Below are 21,909 nucleotides of genomic sequence, written 5' to 3' on the forward strand. Positions count from 1 at the left end.
GTTTCCCAGGGCGTTTCTCTCCCCGCGCCAGACTCCCTCATGCCCCCTCATCGGGCGGCTGGTCCTCGGTTGGCTCGGCCGCCTCAGAAGCCACGAGGGCGGGGACGGGCAGGGACTAAGCGGGGGGGGGGAGGGGCCGGGAGCGAGGCGGGAAAAGGGGGCTGCTCCTGAGGGGCGCCCCGCGCGAGCCTCTCTCGGGCCTACCCTGGCCGCAGCGCAGGCACCCCCCCCCTCCCCCACGCGCCGGGCAGCCGCGGCAGCAGCGCGAGGGCGCCTCTGAGCACGCGCAGAGTGGCCGCTGCAGGGGCCGCCGACGCCTACCCAGGAGCGCGGAGAGACCCTCCATCGGAGCCGGCCGAGCGAGATGCGCGCGCTGCGCTGCCATTGGACGCCGCCCTGAGCCTATCGGAAAGCAGGACGGGCGCGCGCCCTCCCCGGGTAGGTCGGCTGGGCCGTGAGGGGCGGGACGTGGGCGCCATCTTGGGGGCGGCGCAGGGATAGGCCATCATGGCGGCTGTTGTTGCTATGGCGATATCAGCCTGAAGGCCCAGCCGGCGGGGCGGAGGGCTAGTCCCGCGAAAGTGCCCGGAGCGCGGAGGGGAAGCGCCGCCGTGCGGCAACGCGGGCCCGGCTGTGGGGGGAGACTGGGGCACTGGGCCTGCCTGCTGCCAGGGCCCTGCTGGGCGGGCGGGCGGATGCCTGCGCCTTGAAGCGCCGCGGTGGCCTCATCCCGGGAAGGGCGAGGAGGTTTCTTTCTGCTGCCCAGGGCGCGTTGGGTTCCACTCGGGCCGCTGCAGCGTCTTACTCCCCGCCTAGCAACAAGGGAGCCACTCGCTTCCCATTCCCTCAGAGGGAGCAGCAGGCAGCTGGCTGGGTCAGGGTCCCTGAGGAGGGTCTTCGGCAGAGTAGCGAGCCCTCTCCCCGCCCGCTGCCCCTGCTTCCAGGACTGGGCTGGCCCATCTTGTGGAGGTTGCTACCTGCCTTCCAGCCAGCTAGGAGAGAAAGTGGGAAGGGGGCAGGAATGAGGTCCCAGAGCCAGCAAAAGCAAGCGGGGGCAGAGCATCTGTGCATCGCCGCAGATGGTGCTGCCTCTCATCAGTGTGTTGCACAAAGACCTGCAGCCTCATCTTCTGCATGTCTCCTCAGAAGTAAGGCCTACAGTGTTGCAGAGCTCCCTCCTATGCCTATAAGATTTGCAGCTGAGCTGCCCAGCCCTCAATGCACTTAAGTCCCCTGACTTCAGTGTCCCTGAGTTGACCCAGCTCTGCTTAGGATTGCCTTATTAACTGCTTCTGGTGTAAATATCCCTCTGAAGCAAATGCACTCACAGCTGTGCCCTTTATGCTCACACCAGTCACCCATTGGACTCACATTGCCTGCTGCTCACAGAGTCCAAGACCTCAGGCCTCCGGCCCAAGGGGCTTGCATTCTGGAATGACCAGCAATCAGGATAAACTAGTGTTTCATTGAGAGTCCTCCTCACTGTGGAGTGAGCTTCCTCCAGCCTCCCTTTGAATGGGGGCCCAGAACTTTTAAAGCCAGACTCTCTGCACTCTAGCAGCCAACCACCTCCCCAAAGTGCCTTATGCAGCAGGGTCCTTTAAAGCTGTGGCCTTATTCAGGCCCCACCAACCAGCTGAACTGGGTTTGCTTATTAGTTTTGGCTGTGCTTTGCAAGCAGCTTGCCTGTGGCAATTTCTGGTGCTAGTTTGGTTGATGCTTCTCTGCTAAGCTGGATTTGATGGACAGTATTGTAGGTATGTGATAGCTACTGTGCATGGTCTACAGTGCTGGCATAATTCATGTTTTCTCTCTATCCTTTAAGGGGTATTTTTCCCCATGTCTGTCCCAGGCTAATTAAAACATTATTTGACTAGGCCATCACACCATGCTCGGCTTTCTTCAGTGTACGCCTCCTTTGCATATAAGGTGATAACTGCTTCTTCTTGGCAGTAGAAGACAAAGGATTTTTTGTGACTGACTTTAACTGTTTTTCATTTATATTTTCCTAAGTGCTGTTGTGCATCTTTCAGCCATGAATACTCTGATCTAATCAGTAACTTGGCTCATTATTTTATTTTTATTATAATCTATAATTATTATTATGTGTCTTGGCATGTCCTTGAGAACTTTATCTTTTGGCTCTTCATCAAGATCTCCTTTGAATCCGTGATTCCTAGAGCTCAGACAGCATCTATACGTTTTTGGGAACTTGTATGTTTCCACACAGTTTTATTTTGGGGTTTTTGTAGTTTCCCCATTGCTGGTGCAGCAAGGACCCAAAGGGGATCTGACATGGCTAATTTCCTGTCACTTTTTAGCCCGCCCACCCCCCAGCAGTGCCCCTCCCATCCACCACCAGCGTTTTGCCAATTTTTAAAGTCAGCACTAGGATCCCATTTTATCATTATTACATTATATCAATAAATGGATCAGCTAATCTGGATTCACTAGTTTCATTTTTAAGTAGGTCTCTATTTCCTTCCTTTGTGGGGACATGATTTTCTGTTTATATCTCTGCAATGGAAGAAATGAAAGATGTTAAAATTAAAGCTGGGAATTCAGAGAACTGCCGGTGTATTTGTAGAATATTACGTTGATACCATGATATTCTTGTGCCCATTTACAAATACAAGCCCCACACAGACAGAGGGAGGAAATGGCTGCCTGGCTGGTGTTACTGTGATCTATGCCTTCCTTTAAGGAGGATGGGGGAGCCCCTTGGGACTGGCTGCCTTTGAAGACAGGCTGGTCCTTCCTCTTGCTTCTCATGGCGAAAGTGACAGTTGGGCAGGCTGAGATCTGGGGGGGGGGGAGCTAGGGAGTGAAGGGCTGCTGGGGGGGGGGCTCCAAAGGCCAGGTCTCAATCGAGGGAGGGAAGCATTGTCGTGTGCCACAAGAAGGGAGCTCTCTACTGTGTCTTTCAAAAAAAGTAGTGAGGCTGTCCCTGACAGAAGAGATGTTAGAGGCCTTAATGGACCAGGGGGGGTGCTAGGATGAGCATGCCTCTGGGAATCCACAGAGTGCAAACTGAGAGACAGTCTGGTGTAATGATTAAGACTGTTGGAAGACCTGGGTGAACCTTGGGCCAGTCATATTATCTCGGCCTGGCCTCCCTCACAGGGTTGTTGTGAGGATAAAAGGGAGGGGAGGAGAAGATTGTCAGCTGCTTTGGCAGGGGCTACCAAGGCATTCAGTCAAGACAACTCCCCCCTCCCCCCGCAGGACAGCTGCCTGAGGTTCGGAGTCCTTCCCCTTCTCCCCGGGGACTGACTGGAGTCCTGTTGCCCGGGGCGCATAGCGTGTCCCTTCTGCTCTGCTCTGCAGGGAGGGCGCTCCGCGGGCGGTGGGCGGCGCTTCCTCCTCCTCCTCCTCCTCCTCCGCCCAGCGCGGCCCGGCCCGGCCCGGCCCTCGCCTGCCTTTCTTCCTGCTCCTCCTCCTCCTCCGCAGGCTGCCCAGCAGCGGCGCTGTTATGGGACCCGGCGGGAGGCTCCGGCGGCGCCGATGATGGAGCGGCGGCCATGGCCCGGGCAGAGGCGGCAGAGGCAGCGGCGGCGGCGGGGGCTGCGGCGCGGCCGTCGAGGGGCGCCGAGGAGCGCGCCGGCGGGGGCTGCGGCTGCGGCGGCGGGGAGGAGGCCGGGGAGCTGTCCCTGGGCGAGGTGCTGAAGGCCTACGAGCAGCCCGTCAACGAGGAGCAGGCGTGGGCCGTCTGCTTCCAGTGCTGCCGCGGGCTGCGCGGCTCCGAGCCCGGCTGGGGGCCCTCCGGCCGCATCCGCCACCCCGACGACATCCTGCTGCGCAGGGACGGCACCGTCTGGGCGCGCGGCGAGCACGGCGCCAAAGGTAAGCGCCGAGGGGCCCGGGCGGGAGGGAGGGCCCTCTGTCGCTCGCCGGCCCGCGGCTGCCCCAGGGGAGATCCTGACTTGCACCTCCACCTCTTTCGGGAACCGGAAAGCCCTGGGGATTCCTCCGGGGGGGGGTGGCCGATGAATCCCCCCTCACCCCCACGGAAGCGCAGGCGGTTAGGTCCGGCCAGCCGCTGCTTGCGGGAGCACCCCCCCCCCCCACACACACACACCCAATATACTTGCGGCAAAGACTGACGGGCAGGGGGCTTTTGGAAGAAATGTGGGAAAGTGGGCAGAAGCGGGCAGAGAGAGGGATGGTGACTGCTGGAGGGACTCTTGCCCCGGACCAGCCCGACAGAGCTGTAGGAGCCCAAGCCCTGGTGACCTTGGAGGGGAGAGGTTGGGCCGGCTGGCCTGTGCAGGTCTCCGGTCATCTTGCACATGTGTGAGCAAGTGAGAGAGCAGAGCTCTCCTCGGGAGGGAAGGGTCTGCTCAACTGAGTAAGAGAGCTGTGTGGAGTTCATGGTCTCACAGAGCCCCTAGGCGAGGGCGGTGAAAGAGCAGCAAAGGTGGTAAAAGACGTTCTTCTTCCTGGTCTGGCGCAAGACTGCTTTGTGCTGTGGCTGGCTCAGCCAGGGTCCAAAGGCCAACTGGGTCTTATCCCTGGCTGTCCTGCCTGGGAAAGCAACTCACGGCTCACGTTGCAGGCTGAGACACGTGCTAGATGTCCCTTTCTGCAGAGCAGATGGTTCCAGGTGGTGCAAGTTACAAAGCCAACCAGTAAAGCAGCCCCCAGCCGTGGTCCCAGGCATGTGCCCATCAGTCGTCCCAGTCCCAGGTCCCGGGACAGAGGACAGAGGACCCAGACGCACAGGGTCGGGATGCGCTGCTGCAGTGGGTGTGCATGGCCTCTTCTTGCAGCTGCAACGCATTTGTTAAAGGTGAACTGACTTCTAAAAAATGCCTTGTAGTGGGAGTGGTTAGATGGCAATCAGTGCTAGAGCATAACACACTGAGTGTTGTGCTCAAAGGAAAGAAAAGTAGTCCCCTTCTCATGGATAGGCAGAGAGAGAGAGAGAGATGTATGTTTCCACCCAGTGTTGCTAGCTGACGCTTTGGAGACGGAGACGGCATTACAAACACAAAACCAGCTTGGGGAAAGCAAGCCTGTGGTGTTTGTGTTCCATGACAAACCTCTGCACTTGGCCTTCTGCCACCTGAGTCCACAGACTCTGCTTCCTGTGCCCCAGTGGGACGGGCAGGGATCCTGGGATCTGGCCAGAACTGAATTATTTTTATTGCTTTGGTGTAGAGGTCAGAGCGGCACTTGAGGCTACCTGTATCCTCAGTGTGCTTGGGATGTGCATATAATTATGCCAGGCAAGCGCCTGCCATTCAGAGAGCGGAGCATGCAGCCGGGCTGTGGAGGCTTCTGCCCCTGTGGGAGGTGGGAGCAGAGTCTGTGGCCTCCATCTCACTCGGTTCTCCTGGCCAGGGCCAGACGGGGACCAAGAGTGGAAGAGGCAGACCCCCAGTGGGGGTGGGACACAGGGGCCGGGTGCTCAGAGCCTCATGTGCAGAATGAGGCTTCTTAGCAAGCATGCTGCTGTGGGGGTTTCGTGGGGGAGACCTTCCCTGCAGGTTTTTGCACGTAGTGGTTAGGCACTCACCTGTCAGGAGGCTGAGGCAGGAAATGTCAGTTGAAGCCAAAGCTCTGGTGGGCACTTTGTGCTGGACTGCAGGGCCCCCGCCAGTCCTACAATTCCTGGGATTGAAACTGATGTGGACAGGCCTTGATCTTGGTTAGGGATCTGCATGTAGCCGCGGCTTCCTCTTCTCTTCTTGGGACATCTCTACCCTCCTCCTTCTGCCCAGCACGGACCGGGGAGGTTCTGGCAGCCATCTTCAGCAAAGTCTGAGCCACACAAACAGAGGTCCTTCACAGAGGTTCCCTGGCATCAAAGCAGTGAGATGCTGGAGTTGAACGGCTTCCTTTCACAGGGTGGTCACCATGTCTGTGATCTGCCCAAGTTCACCTGGCTAGTCAGTGGCAGAGCTTGTCCCCTGCTGGGCATCTGGCTGCAGCATCCCTGATTGAAGGCCAGGGCAGTCCTGGAAAGGAGACGGCTTTGCTCCTGAAGATTCTGAGGGCCGAGCAGCTTTCCTCTTTGGGGCTTGGCCCAAGAGATCCACCCCGCAGCCAGTTCTTTCAGTTATGTGTCACGAGAAGCAGCAGTCTCTGCGACTGCCTGTTTGCAGCCGGGCCAGGGGGCTGCTGGATGTCCGGCTGAGCCACGCAGCCCCCTCCCCACCCACACTCTGGTCTCTTCCTGCTGGGGGCAGAGCCAGGGCAATGGTAGGGGCTTGGCAGCAGCCGTGCACAGGGAGGGGGGGTTGCCTCCCAGGTGCCAACCCTGGCATTCCAAAACAAAGGTCCTAAGCCAGGAGGGGATGGGAGACCCTCTCTCTGTGGGAGTGTTTGGAGAGCTCCCCCCTGCCAAGCAAACCAAGTCTAACTTGCCTCAGTATAAGGAAGCTTCACACTTACCAGATCTGTGAATGGCTGTAAACACGGCAGGAATACGGCCCTGTCCGGTTATTCTCTTTCACCAGCGAATGCTGCCCGTTCTAAGATTGCCTCTCCCCTGGGTTTCTGGGAAAAAGGCTACTGTTTCCCCTCATGGCTCACAAGAAATGCCTGCCGGCCTGCCAGCATCCCCCCTACCACCACTGCCCACGTCTGGCACCCTCCAGCTCCGCTCTGGCCGGCTGCTTCTCCCTCTGCGGAACAGGGCTTGCCACTTGCTAGGCTTCTCTTGGGTGGGGAGGGACTCTTTCAGCATGCCATGGCTCCGTTCTAACCTCTGCAGGGCCCACCTTGGAGTGCAAATAATCCACGGAGTGTTTCACCTTTTCTTCCCTACGAAGGGGAGGGCGCTGTTTTCTGTCGGGGGGGGGGGTCTTTCTCATGAGCTCCCCTTCCCTTGCTCACAAGGCAGGCGGCTACACTGGTGGGTTTGCAGGAGAAACGAGGCCCAGCACTGCAGACCTGGAGAGTATTGACTTAGAAGCACTTCCGTTTCTGCCTTTGGAACTGGTCTGTCTGGTTCTGGGTTTTCCATCCCCTGAGCTGTGACCGTGGCCGGGGACTGAAGGCCTCCTGAGCTCCTGACCCCTGACTGGTGGCGCATTAAAATCCTCCTGGGCCAGGAGCTCGCTCTGCCTCCGGCCAGCACCAGGGTGGTTTCAGTTGGCGGGGGGCCAAGAATTGCGTCAGCTTAATGGTGGGGGGGGGGGGAGGGCAGCAGGAGCAGCAGTGGGGCCGGGAGCTCTTTGCTGTTGCCGAGGCGGGCTCCCTTCCTGCTGGCTCCTTGTGACCACAGTGGTCCCCAAAGAGTCTGCCTTCAGATCTTGATGCGATCCCTGCCCCCTGCCTTCATCCAAGCCAGGCCACGTCGGAGCTAGTTCTGGCTCTTATTGTTCCATCTTGGGTGGTCACTTTCTCCCGTTGGCCACCACTTTGCCCTGCCGTTCTGGAAATTGTCTCGTATCCAGGCTGGAGCGACACCCAGTGCACCTCCTGTTTCAGCCTCTCTGTTTCGACCTCCGGTGTGTTTCCAGGCATCATTCAAAGTGCCACTTCTCACCTGTACGGACACGAAGGGCTTATATTTGCCCTCCAGGGAGCCCTGGCCAAAGCCCATCCTGAGCAAAAAGTGTGTGTGTGTGAGGGGGGAGCAAGTAGTGTTTCCAAAGGGCAGGGCTGGGCTTGTTTCCTTTCTACACTGCCTGGCAAAGGATGCTGTGAAGCCTGAGGGTCTGTACATTCCTGCATCAAAACTTCTGACCCAGCAGAGCAGCCACAAGGAACGCGGTCCTCCGTCGGACGGGGAGGGGAATGGAATCCTGCTGCAGAGAGAAATATCTCCTGTTTGGCTCCTGCTGCTTCTCTCCCAGGGCCAACCATGTTCTTGCTGGGGGTGGTGGGATGCAGGTGGTCTGTCAGGGATGCTGGGCAGATACCTCTGAGAGGCAAGCTGCTTCATGGCTAGGTTTGCTGGCCGAGGGATCTGGCCTCTGCTGAGGCCAGGGCTCAGAATGGCTGGATGGTCCTGCCTCAAAATAAAAATGCTTCTTTACTTTTGTGAAGTCTCGAGTTCCCAAGAAGAACCTGCTGAGTCCCTGGCCTGCCCTTCATTGCTGTGGGGCTGCCTGGGAAAACGGTCCCTCCCGAGCGACTTCTCTTCTGGCTGAAGCAGCTCTCTGCAATCCATGGCAGCAGCTTCCGATCGGAGGCCTGAGGGCACTGCCCGCCCAGCACTGGTCCCTTGAGCTGCTCTCCCCTGACGGCTGGGTTCCTCTTTGCTGGTTGCCTGAGAGCGGCAGCAGCGAGGCTGGGGCAGTCTCTCTAGAGAGGAGGGAGTCTCCGGCTTCTTCTCTTGGCACCTTTGAGGCCGGGCATGGCACTGCAGCAGCAAATAGAGGGACTGACATGAACCTTCCGTTTACCATGTGCTGGGGGTGTAAATGGTCTCCTGTGCCAGAGCCCAGCTGCAGGATCCATCCTGGCAGATGGGTTCCGATGGGCTTCTAGAGTGTTGTGTGAGCCGGCCTCCTTTTGCCCTGTCCTGCCGAGAGACGGTTGCAGTCGAGGGGCTTTGTCCACGAAAGAACTGGCAGAAGGGCCAAGGGTATTCCCCCGAGTGGTGAAAGGGGGTCTGCCTGTCCCTGCAGAGCTCCTTCCAGGCAGCCCAGCCCCCACCTCTTGGGGATCGAAATGTCCCACCTTAGTTGTATCTCTGCCTCTTACCGGGAGAGACCCCTCCCGGAATCTGTCCCTGCCTGCTGTGCCGGTGGGGGATGGTCTGTCGGGGGCAGGCTCCACATGGTCCATTAAGGCGCTAAATGGCTGGAAATGGGGGGGGGGGAGTCTGCCTGCCAAGTAAAGCGAGATGGATGCTGTTGGTGAGAGGAGGTGGAGAGTAGCCCTGGCTTAAGTGGGGCCCAGCTGCTCTTCTGCCTGTGACAACCCCTGGGGCTGAGGGGGCCAAGTGGCCCCCCCTGCAGGAAGCGGCTTTTATGGACGATCCAGGCTGGCCTGCCAGAGATTCTGTGGGGGGGGGGAAGCTATTTTTTTAGCACAGCCTGGAGGAGCAGGTGCCAGTACAGATGTGGCTTCTGTCCTTGGAAGCCCTGCACTCGCCTCTGCTTGGCTTCACCTCCCAAGTAGTTGTTCTTCACCACCTGTGGGCTGCCAGGAGGCAGTGCTTGTAGCCGGGCAAACCATGGGTTGGTTGACCTGGGCAGTGGAATGGGGGGGGGGCACAGAGCTTGTGGACGCCTGCCCTGATGCTGGGCCAGTCTGGCCCCTCACCTGTCTGCTGGACAAGCAGGTCTCCCTCGGAGCCTCAGCTAGGCCACAGCGCAAGGCGGGAGGTAGCTTTTGAAGTGGGCCACGGGGATTACAGGAGGTGTGTTTTGGTGCTGAGGACGGGGTTACATTGGGAATGGCTGGCAAGCACAGAATGTGTCTGACTTCTCCCGGGCACCCGGAGTGAGGAAATGGGCACAAGCCAACCCGTGGTGGGGCTGGAGGAGGGAGTCTTTTGTTCTTGAGCTATACGAGGCCTGGGAGGGGAGCTGCTTCTCACTCTTGGTTGCCTCAGACTGAGGGGGAGATTTTGCCCTTGATTCTTCCAGGAGGTCTGGAGGCCTTTTCAGCCTGGGGCCGCCTGGTACACGTGCAGCAGTGGGGAGGAGGGGGCTCTGCAGGACCTTGGGGGGGCTCCTGCTGGAGAGGGTTTTGGAGAGAACAGGAGCCCAGCAAAGTGTTCAGGAGTTGGCAAAGATGCCCCTGCTGCCTGCCCTCTCAGTCCCTCCCCCCATTCTGTGGCCCGCAGGAGGACGGGCAGGGTTCACTCTGGCAGGCCTGGAGTTTTGCACTGCCGCCTTGTGGATTCCGGTCTTGGCTGGGCCTCGTGGGCACGCCTTCCTGGGGGCTTTAGCAAGGCCAGCTTGGAATGCCAACGGGACAGATCCCCATGGGGATGTTTTCCTTTTGCAGAGCTCCCGCTGACCTTGACGCCTTCAGCTGAAGCCCAGGTAGGTTGCTGAAGGGGGGGGGGAGGGAGAGAACAGCATGGCCCCCACTTCACCAGCCAGTGTGTCCCCCCTGGCCGGGGATGGGGGCAGGTGAGGATCCCAGACCCAGGTTAGGAAATGAGTTGAAGGATTGAGGAATGGGGCCTGGGGAAGGCAGAGACTTGAGTGGAGCACAGTGACCTACAGTCCCCTCTCCAAAGCATCCATGTTCTCCCCGGGGGAACTGATCTCTGTGGTCTTGGAGGTGAGCTGTGATTCTGGGGGATCCCCAGGTCCCACCAGGAGGCTGGCCTCCCCACCTGCCAATTCTCTAGGCTTCTTAAGCCCCCCCCCCCCCAAGAGACTCTTTCCTCTCCTCAGCCAGTCAGAAGCTGGAGAGCAGATGGGTTCAGTGGCCCACAGCAGGAAACTTCAGTCTGCCCCTCACAATTTTCTCTGCCAGATGCCAGCATGCCCCCGCCCCACCCCCACCCACCCCACCCCGTGCAGCAGGCCTGTGCCTGGGCCATCCACGGACGGGCTGGCCTCAATGACTCTCTTCCAGGGCTGGCTGTGGGACCAGCCCCAGAGGGACAGCTGGTGCTGCCTGTCGGGGAGGGCTGAGCCACACTTGCAGAGCCTGTTCTGGGATAGGGGCCTCCGACAGCCCCCTCAGTCTGCTTTCCCCCCCCCTTGGCTTGAGAGCTGTGCCTGTGTGTCCCCCCCCCCTTCCCCACAGGCTGGGGAGGGAACAGTGTGCCTTCTGTGCCTGTCTGAGGCCTTTCCTTGGCTGTCCTGCTTCCCTCGGTTCCCTGGGGGGGCTCATGTTCTCCTCTGGCCTCACCTGAAGAATGGAGCTGCAGTGCAAACAGGAGGCTGGGGAGACAGAGACACTCCCATGGCCCTGGGAAGGGGTGGGCGTGCAGCTGCTTGGCCACCTGTGATTTCCCGGGGGCGGGGGGGGGGGCATGGTTAACACTATCGCTATGGATGTGAAGAGAGGGCTACTGCCATGCTGAAATAATGAATGATACAGTTTAAACAGTGATGTGTTTGGCTCTGTGCTGGAAACCTCCTTGGGAAACAGGATGCACATGTTGTAGGCATGGATGCATGGGCGGAAATCAGAGAGGTCCGAGGGGTCCTTCTCAGTGGGCAAGCGTACGGAGGTCCAGGCAGAGCCCACGGGATGAGGGGTGCCGGTGCTGGGGCCTCCACCCAGAATGCCCGCCTGGGGGAAGGGGGTCCCACTGAGGGCAGTGCTGGTGGAGCCTCCTCTGTTTCCCGGCCTGCAGATGGTGCAGTCTCTGGGCTTTGCCATCTATCGGGCGCTGGATTGGGGCCTGGACGAGAACGAGGAGCGGGAGCTGAGCCCCCAACTGGAGCACCTCATCGACCTGATGGCCAACAGCGACTCTGAGGACAGTGGCTGCGGCACGGCGGACGAGGGCTACGAGGGGCAGGAGGAAGAGGAGGAGGCGGTGGAGGGCGCACCCCTGCGAGCAGTGCGCACCTTCAGCCAAGCCATGCGGCTCTGCGCGGCACGCCTCACCCACCCCCAGGAAGCCCAAGCCCACTACCAGGCTGTCTGCAGAGCCCTCTTCCTGGAGACGGTGGAGCTGAAGGCTTTTCTGGCAAAGATCCGCAATGCCAAGGAGGTGAGTGCCCCCCGGCTGTGGGCAAGGAGGACATGAGACCCCTGGCCGGGCCCCACCTGTGGGGAAGCTTCCTCTGCTCGATCCCCCAGCCCCCCGCCCAGAAGGAACGAGGTCCTAACCCGGGGGGGGGGGGTCTGTCGCTAAAGAGGCCACGTTCTGTGCCCTGTGCCTTCCTGCCAGAGCAGCCTTGGGGTCCACTGCACGAGGGGGCTGCCAAGGTATCCGGGCAGGGGAGAAAGTGGCACAGTGACTCCTGTCACAGGGCCTCTGGCAGTGGGAACAAAATGAACCCCCCCCCTGCTGCCACTCTGGGGGACTCCTGTGCATTTCTCAGCCTCCTGCCTTGCGAGCCAGCCATGGGGGCCGATGCCCAGCAAACGTGCCACAAGGCCTGGAAAATGCACCGCTGGGAGCTCACTCTGCTGGCACAAAGAGCCCGATGCCCGATCTGGCAGCAGCTCAGAAGGCTTCTGGGAAACACATCGGGCTTGGACCCTGGCAGGCCGCCAAGAGACGGCTGTCCTGCGTCTGCCCAGTGCCGCAGGGAGGGCGCCTCGTTGCCTGCCCCCTGGTGGCTCCGTTGGCATGCAGAAAGCGCAGTCCGGAGGCTTGTGCTCCAAGATCCCTGGGAGGAGGGGGAGAACTGCCCAGCAGCTTCTCTGGTCTTGGCCTGGGGCAAGCCCTGACCCTCAGCAACACCTGTGGCCTTCACCAGCCAGGACACCCTGCTGACTGAGCGGCAGCCCTTGCAAATAGCGGCTGCCAATTCTTCATCTTGGGCCCATGACTGCCTCACAGCACCCGCTCACACCCAGCTGGATAGAGCCGTGACCGCAAAGGGAGGGCTGTGTGGTGGGGGGGAGGGGGGGCTATGTGCAGCCTTGACCTCACCACAGCCTGTCTCAGCCGTAGATCTCCCTCCCTGGATACCCACCCCCGGTGGTCTTCTGGGCCAGCCACGGGGCAGCATTTAGCCAGGCCAAGAAGGTTCTCACCAATTAATGGACGATTCCTCTGCCCCTGCTTGGTGCCTGCCAACTGGCCATTGTGCACCCTGGGCCCTCAGGTATGGTGGGAGAGGGCTGAGTCACAGTCCGCAGCAGGAGCAAAGATCGTGCCTGGAGGGTGGGCAGAGAGCCACATCCTGATGCCATGTTGGCCTTCCCCACCTTCTCCAAACAATCCCAGCTCCTTGCAGGCAGCTCGATTGTGCTCCGCTGGGCCCCACCCTGTCCGGTCAATGCTGCACCCTTTATTCATACAAGGCTCCCCCCCCCCCTTGGCAGAGCTGAGAGCAGCAGCTGGGCCTCTCTGGGCCACTTCTCACGGGCGGGTGGCAGAGAGAGCCCTGGCTGGCTGGCAAGGCCTGCTGTTGGCCCCTTCCCCCATGTCCCAACTCCTGTCCCAGGGAACAGCAGCACTGGAGAGGCCAGGAAGGGGGAGGATGGAGAGGAAGGGAGGGAAGCAGCAGTGGGAGCCCCAGGAGGGGCTGTGGCTCACTGGAAGAGCCTCTGCTCGGCATGCAGAAGGTCCCCGGTCCTGTCCCCGGCAGCTCCCGTAGGTGCTGTGAAAGGAGCTGTGCCTGAGAGCTGCTGTCAGCCTGAGTAGACAATGCTGACCTGGATGGAGGAAGGGTCAGAGTCAGTCGAGGGCAGCTTCAGGCGCTCGTACTGAGGAGGGCCCATGGCTCAGGGGCAGAGCCTCCGCTTGGCACACAGAAGGTCCCCGGCTGCTCCCCCTCCCCCCCCCGCAGCCTCTCCAGCTAAGAGGGCCAGGCAGGAGGGGGGGGGGAAGACCCTCTTCTGCAGTGGATGGCCGCCTAGTAGCCCCTCCTGCCCTTGGGACACTGCCCGTCTGTTCCAGTGGAAGTCAGATTCAGGCATGTGCAAAAGCTCCTCCCGGGGGTGTCTATCAAGGAAAGCCGTTTTCTGTGGGAAATGATTTCAGGGAGAATGACCCCCTTCTGGGGGGCCAAAGAAACGCGCCAGAGGCCAGACCTGCCCCTTTCCCGTGCTGTGCTCAAGGCCTTTGCAAGGGTTGCTCCAGTGTCCAGTTATGGGGGGGGATAATGCCAGCTCTTTCCATGCCCAGCTGGGGATGCGATGAAGAGGTGGTCCCTGGCTTCTGCTTCTGCCAGGGAGGCAAGTCTGTTTGGCATCCTAGCCCCTATTGGGGTGGGGGGCCTGGTACCAGCCCTTGCTTGGCAGGCCAGTTGGGGGGGGGGCACAGACTGCTTACACAGGATGGAGGGGGGTCCAAGCGGTGCCTCTCCCAGGCGGAGGGCTTTCATGTTTGGCTTCAGTCTGTCCGGGCGAGGCTGGGCAGCCCCCTGGGGAGGAAGGGAGCTGGGCTGCATGGCAGTTGGCAGGCCATGGGCCGTGCCAGGCAGACGTTCCTAGCCCCCTCCCTTGCAAGGGCACTGCCCGTGGCTGAGATCCCCACTGGTAAAGCTAATCTGTCTTTCTGGCTTGGGGGGGGGGGGAAGATGCTGACGAAGCTGAAGGAGGAGGAAGATGAGCAGAAGGAGCAGTCGGCAGCAGACCTGGACAACCTGAAGAATACGGACTGGGTACGATGACAGCCTGTCATGTGACTGCTTCCATGTGGCTGGAGGCCTCTGCTGCCTGGGCTGCCCCAGCAGGGTGGGAGTGGGCTCCCAGGAGAGGCCCCTGCATTCAGCACTCAGCCCGGCCCCCCCCAATTAGGAGGAGGGGGAAGCAGGGGGTGCACGTGAGGGTGAGGCGGAGGCGGCTCACGGAATGCTTCCTGCCTCCTCCATCGCAGGACTGGCCCACCTCTGGGGGGCTGGGGGGATGCCAAGCAGTGGTTCAGGGGGCCAAGCACTGGCCAGGCATCCTCAGCAGGAAAGCCTCAGAGCAGACCAGCCCTGGAAGGCAAGAGGGTCTGATCCTGACGGCCGGGAGGCGCTCTGGCTGTTGCAGGCTCGGCTCTGGGTCCAGCTGATGAGGGAATTGCGCCATGGGGTCAAGCTCAAGAAGGTCCAGGAGAAACAGTTCAACCCCCTGCCCACCGAGTACCAGCTGACCCCCTTTGAGATGCTCATGCAGGATATCCGGGCTCGCAACTACAAGCTTCGCAAGGTCATGGTGAGCAGCCCCCTCCTGCTGCCCGCCCACCCCACTGCTCCGTTGCTCTGGGGTCAACAGTCACCTAGGAAGGCTTCTGATTTGGGGACATTCCGCAGGTGGATGGTGACATTCCTCCCAGAGTCAAAAAGAATGCTCATGAGCTTATCCTGGACTTCATTCGATCCCGGCCCCCCTTGCGACAGGTAAGGGAGTCTTCTGGGCCAAAAGCCTCCCCGCTCCCTTCAGATTTGCTTGTCTTGGAAACAGGTGCCACAGCCCCACCCCCTGCGCTGGGGGAAGTGGGTGCATGCCTCCTGGATGGGGCCCCCTCAGGCTCCCTTCCCTTGTGGGGGAGAGGGGTGCGACCCTCTGGCTTCCTCTGCCCCCCCCTTCCCCACAGGCCTCTGAGCGGCAGCTGCGCCCAGTCCCCCAGAAGCAGCAGACCCTCCACGAACAGATCCTCCAGGAGATCAGGCAGGAGCGGAAGCTGCGGCCCGTGCAGGCCCAGAAAGGCAAGGCATCCTGGCCTCTCCTGGGGTTGGGGGGACACTGGGAGGTGCAAGCAGATGTCCCCCAAAGGCTGCCTGGAAACAGAGCAAGGGGAACATCTCCTCTCTGGCCTCCCTGCCATCCATCCTCCCTTGGTGGGCCCTGCAGTGCATGCCTGCCATCGTCCCCTATGGCAGCTGTGGCCAGGAGGTGAGCTTGCGGCAGAGGCGAGTTTAGGAGGAGGCTGGAGCTGTGACCCCCCCCCCCTGCAGCTCTCCCAGCAGAGAAGCCCCCTTTGTGGATACAGCGGCCATTGACACTGCTGGGAGCGGGGGGGTGTTGTGGGCTGCAGAGGAGCCTCTTCCCACCTCCCCCCTGCCTCCTTCCCTTGCAGGCTTTGGCTCCCTGCCCTGCCTCCTGACTGCCTGCCCCAGGAACATCCAGTCCAGCTCCTGCATCAACCTCTCTGCTGCCGACCCCAGTGGGGCCCCCCCACGCCAGAGGCCCAGGGTCCTCCTGAAGGCACCCACGCTGGCGGAGATGGAGGAGATGAACATTTCAGAAGTAAGTGCTTTCGGGGGGCCTGCTGCATCTTGCCCAAGAACGAGCCAGGCTTCTGCCCCTCTATTGTGCGGGAGGAGGGGGCTTCTGCACCTGCCCCTGCTGCTCCCAGCCCCCGTTTTGCCATCTGGGGGGGCCTTTGCAGCACCTTTGGGGGGGTGCCCTGTGCTTTCAGCGGAGCTTTGCTCTCCCTCTGTCTCCTGCAGGAGGAAGATTCTCCCAGCACGGAGGCCATGGGGGAGCCTGGGCCCTTGACGCCGCTGAAGCGGGACCGCTCCTTCTCGGAGCAGGACTTGGCTCTACTTCGGAGCGGCGGCAGCCCCACCCCCCAGCCGGGCATGGGAGGTCTGGGAGGCAGTAGGTCGGAGCCAAGGCCCCGCTCAGGTACCTCCAGCCCTGCATGGATCAGCGTGGAAAAGGAGGCGGGCAAGTGCTTCCTCCCCTTCTTCCTGGGCAAGGGGGATCCCAGACCCCGTTTCCCTCTAGCAGTCAGAGACTGGCCTGGGGCCAAGAGGCAGAAAGAGCCATCTGACCACAGGGTGAGACCGGATGCTGGACTAGTGTCGGATCCAGGAGGGGCTCTTCAGGGCACCTCTGCTCTGGCCCTGACCAGCCCCGGACAGTAGCAGAACGGGGGGTGGGCCTCCAGCTTCATGGCCCCCCTCCAATCCTGTACTTGGGCCGGGCTGGGGTGGGGGGTACCAGTTCCAGCTGCTTTCCCTGGAAGGTCCTGTCCCCATTTGCCTGCCTGCCTGCCAGCCTTCTGTGCCTCTCCCAGGTTCCGTACCAGCCAGCTACCAGCAGGGCCCCTCCGGTGGCAGCAGTGCCTCCCCCTCCAGCCAGGGCGTCCTCAGTGCTGTGGAGGAGTCGGCAGAAGCTGACTGTGGCCCCACCCCAGAGGTCAACACGAAGCATTTGTGGCTGGTGAGGGTCTGATGCGAAAGGCAGCATGTGGGGGGGGAGGCCCATTTCCTGGGTAGAGCAGGGCTGGGTGTTGCCTCCTGTGTTCCTCGTCCAGACTGGGAAGGCACACACAGTGGCCGTCTTGCAAACTTAGCAGGGGGGGGAGGCTGTGGTGGCTCAGTGGAAGAGCTGCTGCTCGGCATGCAGGAGACCCCAGGTTCAGCCCCCGGCAGTCACTCCAGTGGAAAGGGTCTCTGAGCAGGCCCACCCTTTTCTGCCTGAGAGCAGCTGCCCATGTGAGTGAGCAATACCAGTCTGACTTGGTATAGGGTAGTTCTGTGCATGGCTTCTGACCATTCCCCTCATCTAGGGCTTCGTGAATAGGACAAAAGGGCCCAGATATGCAATTACATGCCACACACACACACACACACACACACACACACACTACCACCACCACCAAATGGGTTCCCTAAAATAATCAAATGCACTCAAATGAAGGCGAGAGTCTTTGAATGCCAAGAGTTCACTGCCCACATTGCTTCAGGCCAGGCCTCCGCGATGCCATGGGGGTCCCAAGGCCTTGGGGCCCCTCCTGTCGCCAGGCTGCTTGTAAGAGCCAGGAGGCTGAGGCTGAAGCCGAGAGCTTGGTGGGCTGGACAGGGGGAGCCCACCGGCACCCTCCTTGGGGCCCTGCCCAGCCCACCCGCCCGCTGTTTCTGTGTTCTGCAGCAGGAGTTCAGCCACCCGGTCGAGAGCTTGGCGCTCACAGTGGAGGAGATGATCAACGTGCGCCGGGTGCTGGTGAAGGCCGAGATGGAGAAGTTCCTGCACAGCAAGGAGCTCTACAGCAGCCTGAAGAAAGGGAAGGTGAGGGGCAGGGAGGGAGCTGAGCCAGGCCTAGGCCAGCCCTGCTGGAGGCTCACGGGTGCTTTTCCCGTCTCCCCTCCCCCATTTAGATCTGCTGCTGCTGCCGGACCAAGTTTGCTCTCTTCTCCTGGCCTCCCGTCTGCCTGTTTTGCAAAAGGTGAGGGAGGCCGGGGAGAAGGGGGCTGGAGGTCAGCTGGGGGGGGGGTGCTGCTGAGTGCAGGACCAGGGTGGAGCTGCCTGGTCTGAGTGCGTGTGTGCATTCTCTCTCTCTCTCTCTCTCTCTCTCTCTCTGCGCTTCTAGGTCTGTCTGCAGCTCCTGCAGCCTGAAGGTAAGATTCCACCCAGGGAGAGAGTTCTGTGTTCTGCTGATCAGGCACAGCAGCATGAGCAGGCTAAAATAAACGGCAGCCACTTACAGGCCACTGTGCAGCCACTGCACGTCCTCCTGGGAGGGGGGTCCCTTGCACTTTCAGAGGACCTGTGCCCCTCAATGACGGGCACTGGTGCGCCACAGACCTTGGGTTCTCACTGCCTCCTGCCAGTGAGCCCCCCCCCCCTCTTCCTAGATCAAGATGCCTTCCAAGAAGCTGGCCCACATCCCAGTCTTTGCCTTGGGCTTTGAGACCCTGCCAGGTTCCTTGGGCACCAAAGGGGCACCCCCATATCGGAGGAGGGAGGCATTCCGGTAAGTGGCACTCCCGCCCACCTCGCTGGGAGGCTGCCCAGTGAAGGGCCTGGCTAGAGTGGAGCAGGAGCACCTCTGACCAGCCCTGTCCGGTGGTCCCTTCCAGCTCCTTGCAGGGCACATGCTGGCGCAGTGTGGAGGAGGAGTTCCCGATCATCTACGCGCATGGCTCCATGCTCAAGGACGTGTGCAACGACTGCTCAGGCTTCGTTACAGACGTGGTCAGCTCCAGCCGGAAGAGCATGGACATCCTGAACAGAACGCCGGGCCGGAGCCGCAAGACTCAGTCCCTTTACATCCCGTCCAGCTAGGTGGCTCAGCCCCTGGAACGCGCCCTCCGCCGCTGCACCCTCTCCTTCCACCCCTGGCTCCGTCAGACTCTCCTTCAGCGCTTGCATCAGAGAAGAGGCCGCTGTCTCTCTGCTGGAGGGGGCTCCAGGGACTCGCTTTCTGCCCTGGTTCGTGTCTGCTCAGGTGCCTACCTTGGCTGCAGAAGGGTGGCCAGGGTGGGGGGAATAGACTGGGGGCCTCCTTGAGGGGTCCTCTGTCTGGCTATGGCTGTCATTTCTGGGACCCCCCTTCCAGCTGCCCTGACCCAGGGTGCTCCCCCAAGACCACTGCTTGCAGGGTGGCCTGCCCCCCCCAGCATCTCTGGAGCCTGGGAGCTCAGGAGCCCCTTCCACTGGCCGGGTGACCGCCCACTAGCCTACCGGCCTCCCCCTTTCCTCCTCCAGGGTCCAGATTCCTCCACCCTTCTGCTTCCTACCCCCACTTGCAAGGAGAAGGGGGACTTTTTCAAACGTTTCCAGACCCCCACCTACCCCCTGTCCTCGTTGCTCGGTTTTTATTTAAGGTGGTGCCAAGCTGAGGCCAGGTCTCCTGCTCACCTTGCCTGTTTTCCTTTAGCAGCAAGTAATAAAAATGCCTGATCATTTTGTTAAAGTGTTTCAAGAGCCTTTCTCACTTGGGGGAAAACAGGGGGCAGGGTTGCAGGCTGCATGGGGGGGGCAAGCCGCAGCCAGGGCTTGTCCAGCGTGATCCTCTGCATGGCTTTCTTCCCTCATTGCTTTGGGAGGGGATGCTGAGAGGGCCCTGGGTGCCCAGATGCAGTGGGAGAGCTTGGACAGATCCATCAGGCAGGCCTGGGTCTGCTTCCTGCCCTCTGGCCGGGGGCTCCTGGGGCCTCTTGAGCCATGCCCTGCTTGCTCTCTCCCCTGACAGTGGTTTTCAGAGCCCAGCGAGCTTCGTGAATAACTCAGAGGCCAACTAGTCTGCTTCAAAGTGGAGCAGCACCTTTGCTCTCTTTGCCTTCCTGGGCTGCTCTTGGCTGGACAACAGGGCAGCCTGACTCTCTCCTGCCCATGTGGAAGGAGCAATCTGCCTGCGGCTGTCCTACAGGCCAAGAGCCGTGCCGACAGGAAGCTGGGGTTGGTGTGTGGGGGGAGGGGGATGGTTTGGAAATGGCAGCTGTTACTGCCGCCCCCTGTGGCCAGGCCTTGGATCCTGGTCTGCCACTCTTGTGAGCACTTGGAGGGGCGCGGTGATGCCACAGGGCGTGGGGGCAGCAGACGGCCAGGCAGGTGTGGCCTTGGAGGCCCAGCCAGCTGCTGTGGGCCTGTTCTGGAGAGAGAGGGTATTTGCTCCCCCCCTGCCCCCCCCCCACTACCCAGGAGCTGCCCTGGGCTCACCCCCACTCGGTATGAGGGGCTGAAAGCCAGCTGGTCTTCCTGCTGCAGGCGAGCTGCTTGTTGCTCTGTCTGGCCCTTGTCTTGTTCCGTGTGCCAGTCTGCTTGTGTGCCGTGGCTGCCTTGTGCTACTGTCTCTGGTGGACTCTGAATGGCCTTCGCTAGCCCCCTCTGTGCTTGCACTCCACGTCAGAGAGAGAAAATCTCCCTCCCCTCTGCCCACGACTGCCTGAACTTGCACCTCTGGCAAATGTTTTCTAAACAGCCTGAACTGTAAAGAATTGTAAATAAAATTTGAAGCTGACCTGTCTGTGCAGCTTGTGTTGTGATTTGCATCATGCTGGTCTGTGCCTTTCCCTTGTAGGTCTGTTGTGCTCTACGTCAAGGCCTTGGGGTGGGCAAGTCAGGCAGGGGAGGAGCTCTCAAGGAGCTGCCCCCCCCCTTGCTGTGCCACAAACAAATAGCCAGGTAGGCCTACGTATGAGGGAAGACGGGCTTGGCATCCTCCAGGGGGCTACAAGAGGAAATAGACTGCCCCCCTGATGGTGAAGCTTGAGATAATCCTAAGAGGCAAAAAATAGGAACGCATCCTGATTATAATGGGATTTGACAAAAACAACTTCAAGGGTGTGGTTATTCACACAGATGAAATGTTTTCTGAATAAAATAATTCTATTTCCAGAAAACGGCTTTTAATGGGTAGCTGTTCAAGCCAATTTTAGAAAACTTAACCTGCCTTGGGAGTTCAATAAAACCAGAGTCCAGTAGCACCTTTAAGACCAGCAAAGATTTATTCAAGGCGTGAGCTTTCGGGTGCAAGCACTCTTCGTCAGACTAAGAACTGACCATAACAGTAGGAATAGATAAGCAAAAGTTAATTCTGTTACATTAGTAAACTGTGTCACAGCATCCACACTCAGCCACATGATAATTTCCTGCCAAACCAGCCAATCAGACCCCTCAAACCCACTTGTAGATTACCTTACACTTGGCTGGGGTCTCTCTCTTCCTCCAACCCTTCCCAGGTTACACTGGTGCAATTCCCAAAGTTGGCAACAATCATATACCTATAATGCAGTTTGATATATTTCTGAGAAGTTAGATCTGGACTCTGTTTTCATCACTTTCCACACAGACACACTGGTCTCTACAAAATGCTGCTACTGCTGCTGTGGAAAAAGGGTACCCCAAGGAGTAACATGAGGGGGTTCTTGGGTGGGAACTGGTGGAAACTGCCAGTGTAGCCTAGATAGGCCCCCACATGGGGAGCAAGCAGCTTAGGTGGATTCTAAAAAGTTTCATCTTTTCTGTTGTATAGCTGGGTCTGTGTCCCACCTGCCTCTCAGGAGACAAGAGAGCTGCTGCATGTTCCCTTTCCAGTTTGGTTTGTAAAGTCCTTTGGGCCAGGGATCTGCTGCCTCAAGAACTATGGGATGGCAGAGAGGCAATGCTGACAGTCCTACCCAGTAGGCTCCTTTCATTGCAGGAATGGCTCTCTCGGGGCCGTCCTGCCTGGGAGGACACATACACGCACTCAAACACACACATACCAGAGGTGCTCCTTCCAAGACAAACACACACTTGAGGATCCCATAGGGAGATAAACTGCTCAGAGGAAACATTCAAAGACATTTGGGAGAGGATTCTACCTTCACCAAACATTCATTGCAACACTTTATGGAAAAGTGGAAAGTGGAAAGTGAAAAGCAAAGAAGCAGCTACAGGGTGAAAATGCAGCAGCAGATTTGCTGCTGTCAGTCCTGGGCTCAGGGGTGAGCTGGGCCATCAAAAGAAATCAGTCCCTCCTTCTGTGCCTGTGGACGCTGCATTTGCACTCTGGACTGGGTCTCACATTCATCTGGATTCTGCCAAGCAGAGCTGCACCCCCCAGCTTTCCTTGCTCAGAGCCCTTCCTGAGCTGGCTGCAGCTCTGTGTGCAAATGGCCCTGGCTGGTGAAAGTCACCAACTCTGGCACCCAAAAACTCTGCCACAAATTAGTGCCTTTGTCTTTATAAGGCCACAAAATGCTTGGTAACTGG

The 21,909-nt window shown here is 59.7% G+C and overlaps 2 protein-coding genes across 7 annotated transcripts in view; one reads left to right on the forward strand and one right to left on the reverse strand.

Annotated features, from left to right (window-relative positions):
* Positions 1 to 445, reverse strand: part of FANCA (FA complementation group A) — a 28,302-nt gene extending 27,857 nt beyond the window's left edge. For all 3 annotated transcript variants that reach the window (XR_013226577.1, XM_077310409.1, XM_077310408.1), the window contains exon 1: positions 322 to 445. Coding sequence is in view for 2 of the 3 variants with exons in the window: in XM_077310409.1 (XP_077166524.1) it covers positions 322 to 385 (64 nt within the window). In the remaining variant the exon portion in view is untranslated. The remainder of the gene's footprint in view (positions 1 to 321) is intronic.
* SPIRE2 (spire type actin nucleation factor 2) lies at positions 267 to 20,173 on the forward strand. 4 transcript variants are annotated; one of them, XM_077310412.1, is made up of 16 exons: positions 267 to 438; positions 3,451 to 3,843; positions 9,913 to 9,950; positions 11,225 to 11,587; positions 14,073 to 14,156; positions 14,530 to 14,694; positions 14,793 to 14,879; positions 15,077 to 15,188; positions 15,560 to 15,729; positions 15,933 to 16,152; positions 16,505 to 16,650; positions 17,362 to 17,499; positions 17,589 to 17,656; positions 17,801 to 17,828; positions 18,066 to 18,184; positions 18,291 to 20,173. In XM_077310412.1, exons 2-16 carry the CDS (start codon positions 3,522 to 3,524, stop codon positions 18,493 to 18,495), a joined length of 2,265 nt encoding a protein of 754 aa, XP_077166527.1. In that variant the 5' UTR covers positions 267 to 438; positions 3,451 to 3,521; the 3' UTR covers positions 18,496 to 20,173. The 4 variants fall into 4 exon arrangements, 3 of the variants coding, with proteins under 3 accessions (XP_077166527.1, XP_077166525.1, XP_077166526.1); XM_077310410.1 differs by lacking the exon at positions 267 to 438 and adding an exon at positions 1,411 to 1,757; XM_077310411.1 differs by lacking the exon at positions 267 to 438 and adding an exon at positions 1,413 to 1,757 and having other exon boundaries at positions 15,933 to 16,110.
* The last annotated feature ends 1,736 nt before the right edge of the window (positions 20,174 to 21,909 follow it).

The sequence above is a fragment of the Paroedura picta genome, chromosome 14 (genome assembly GCF_049243985.1).
Source record: "Paroedura picta isolate Pp20150507F chromosome 14, Ppicta_v3.0, whole genome shotgun sequence".
NCBI classification, from domain to species: Eukaryota; Metazoa; Chordata; class Lepidosauria; order Squamata; family Gekkonidae; genus Paroedura; species Paroedura picta.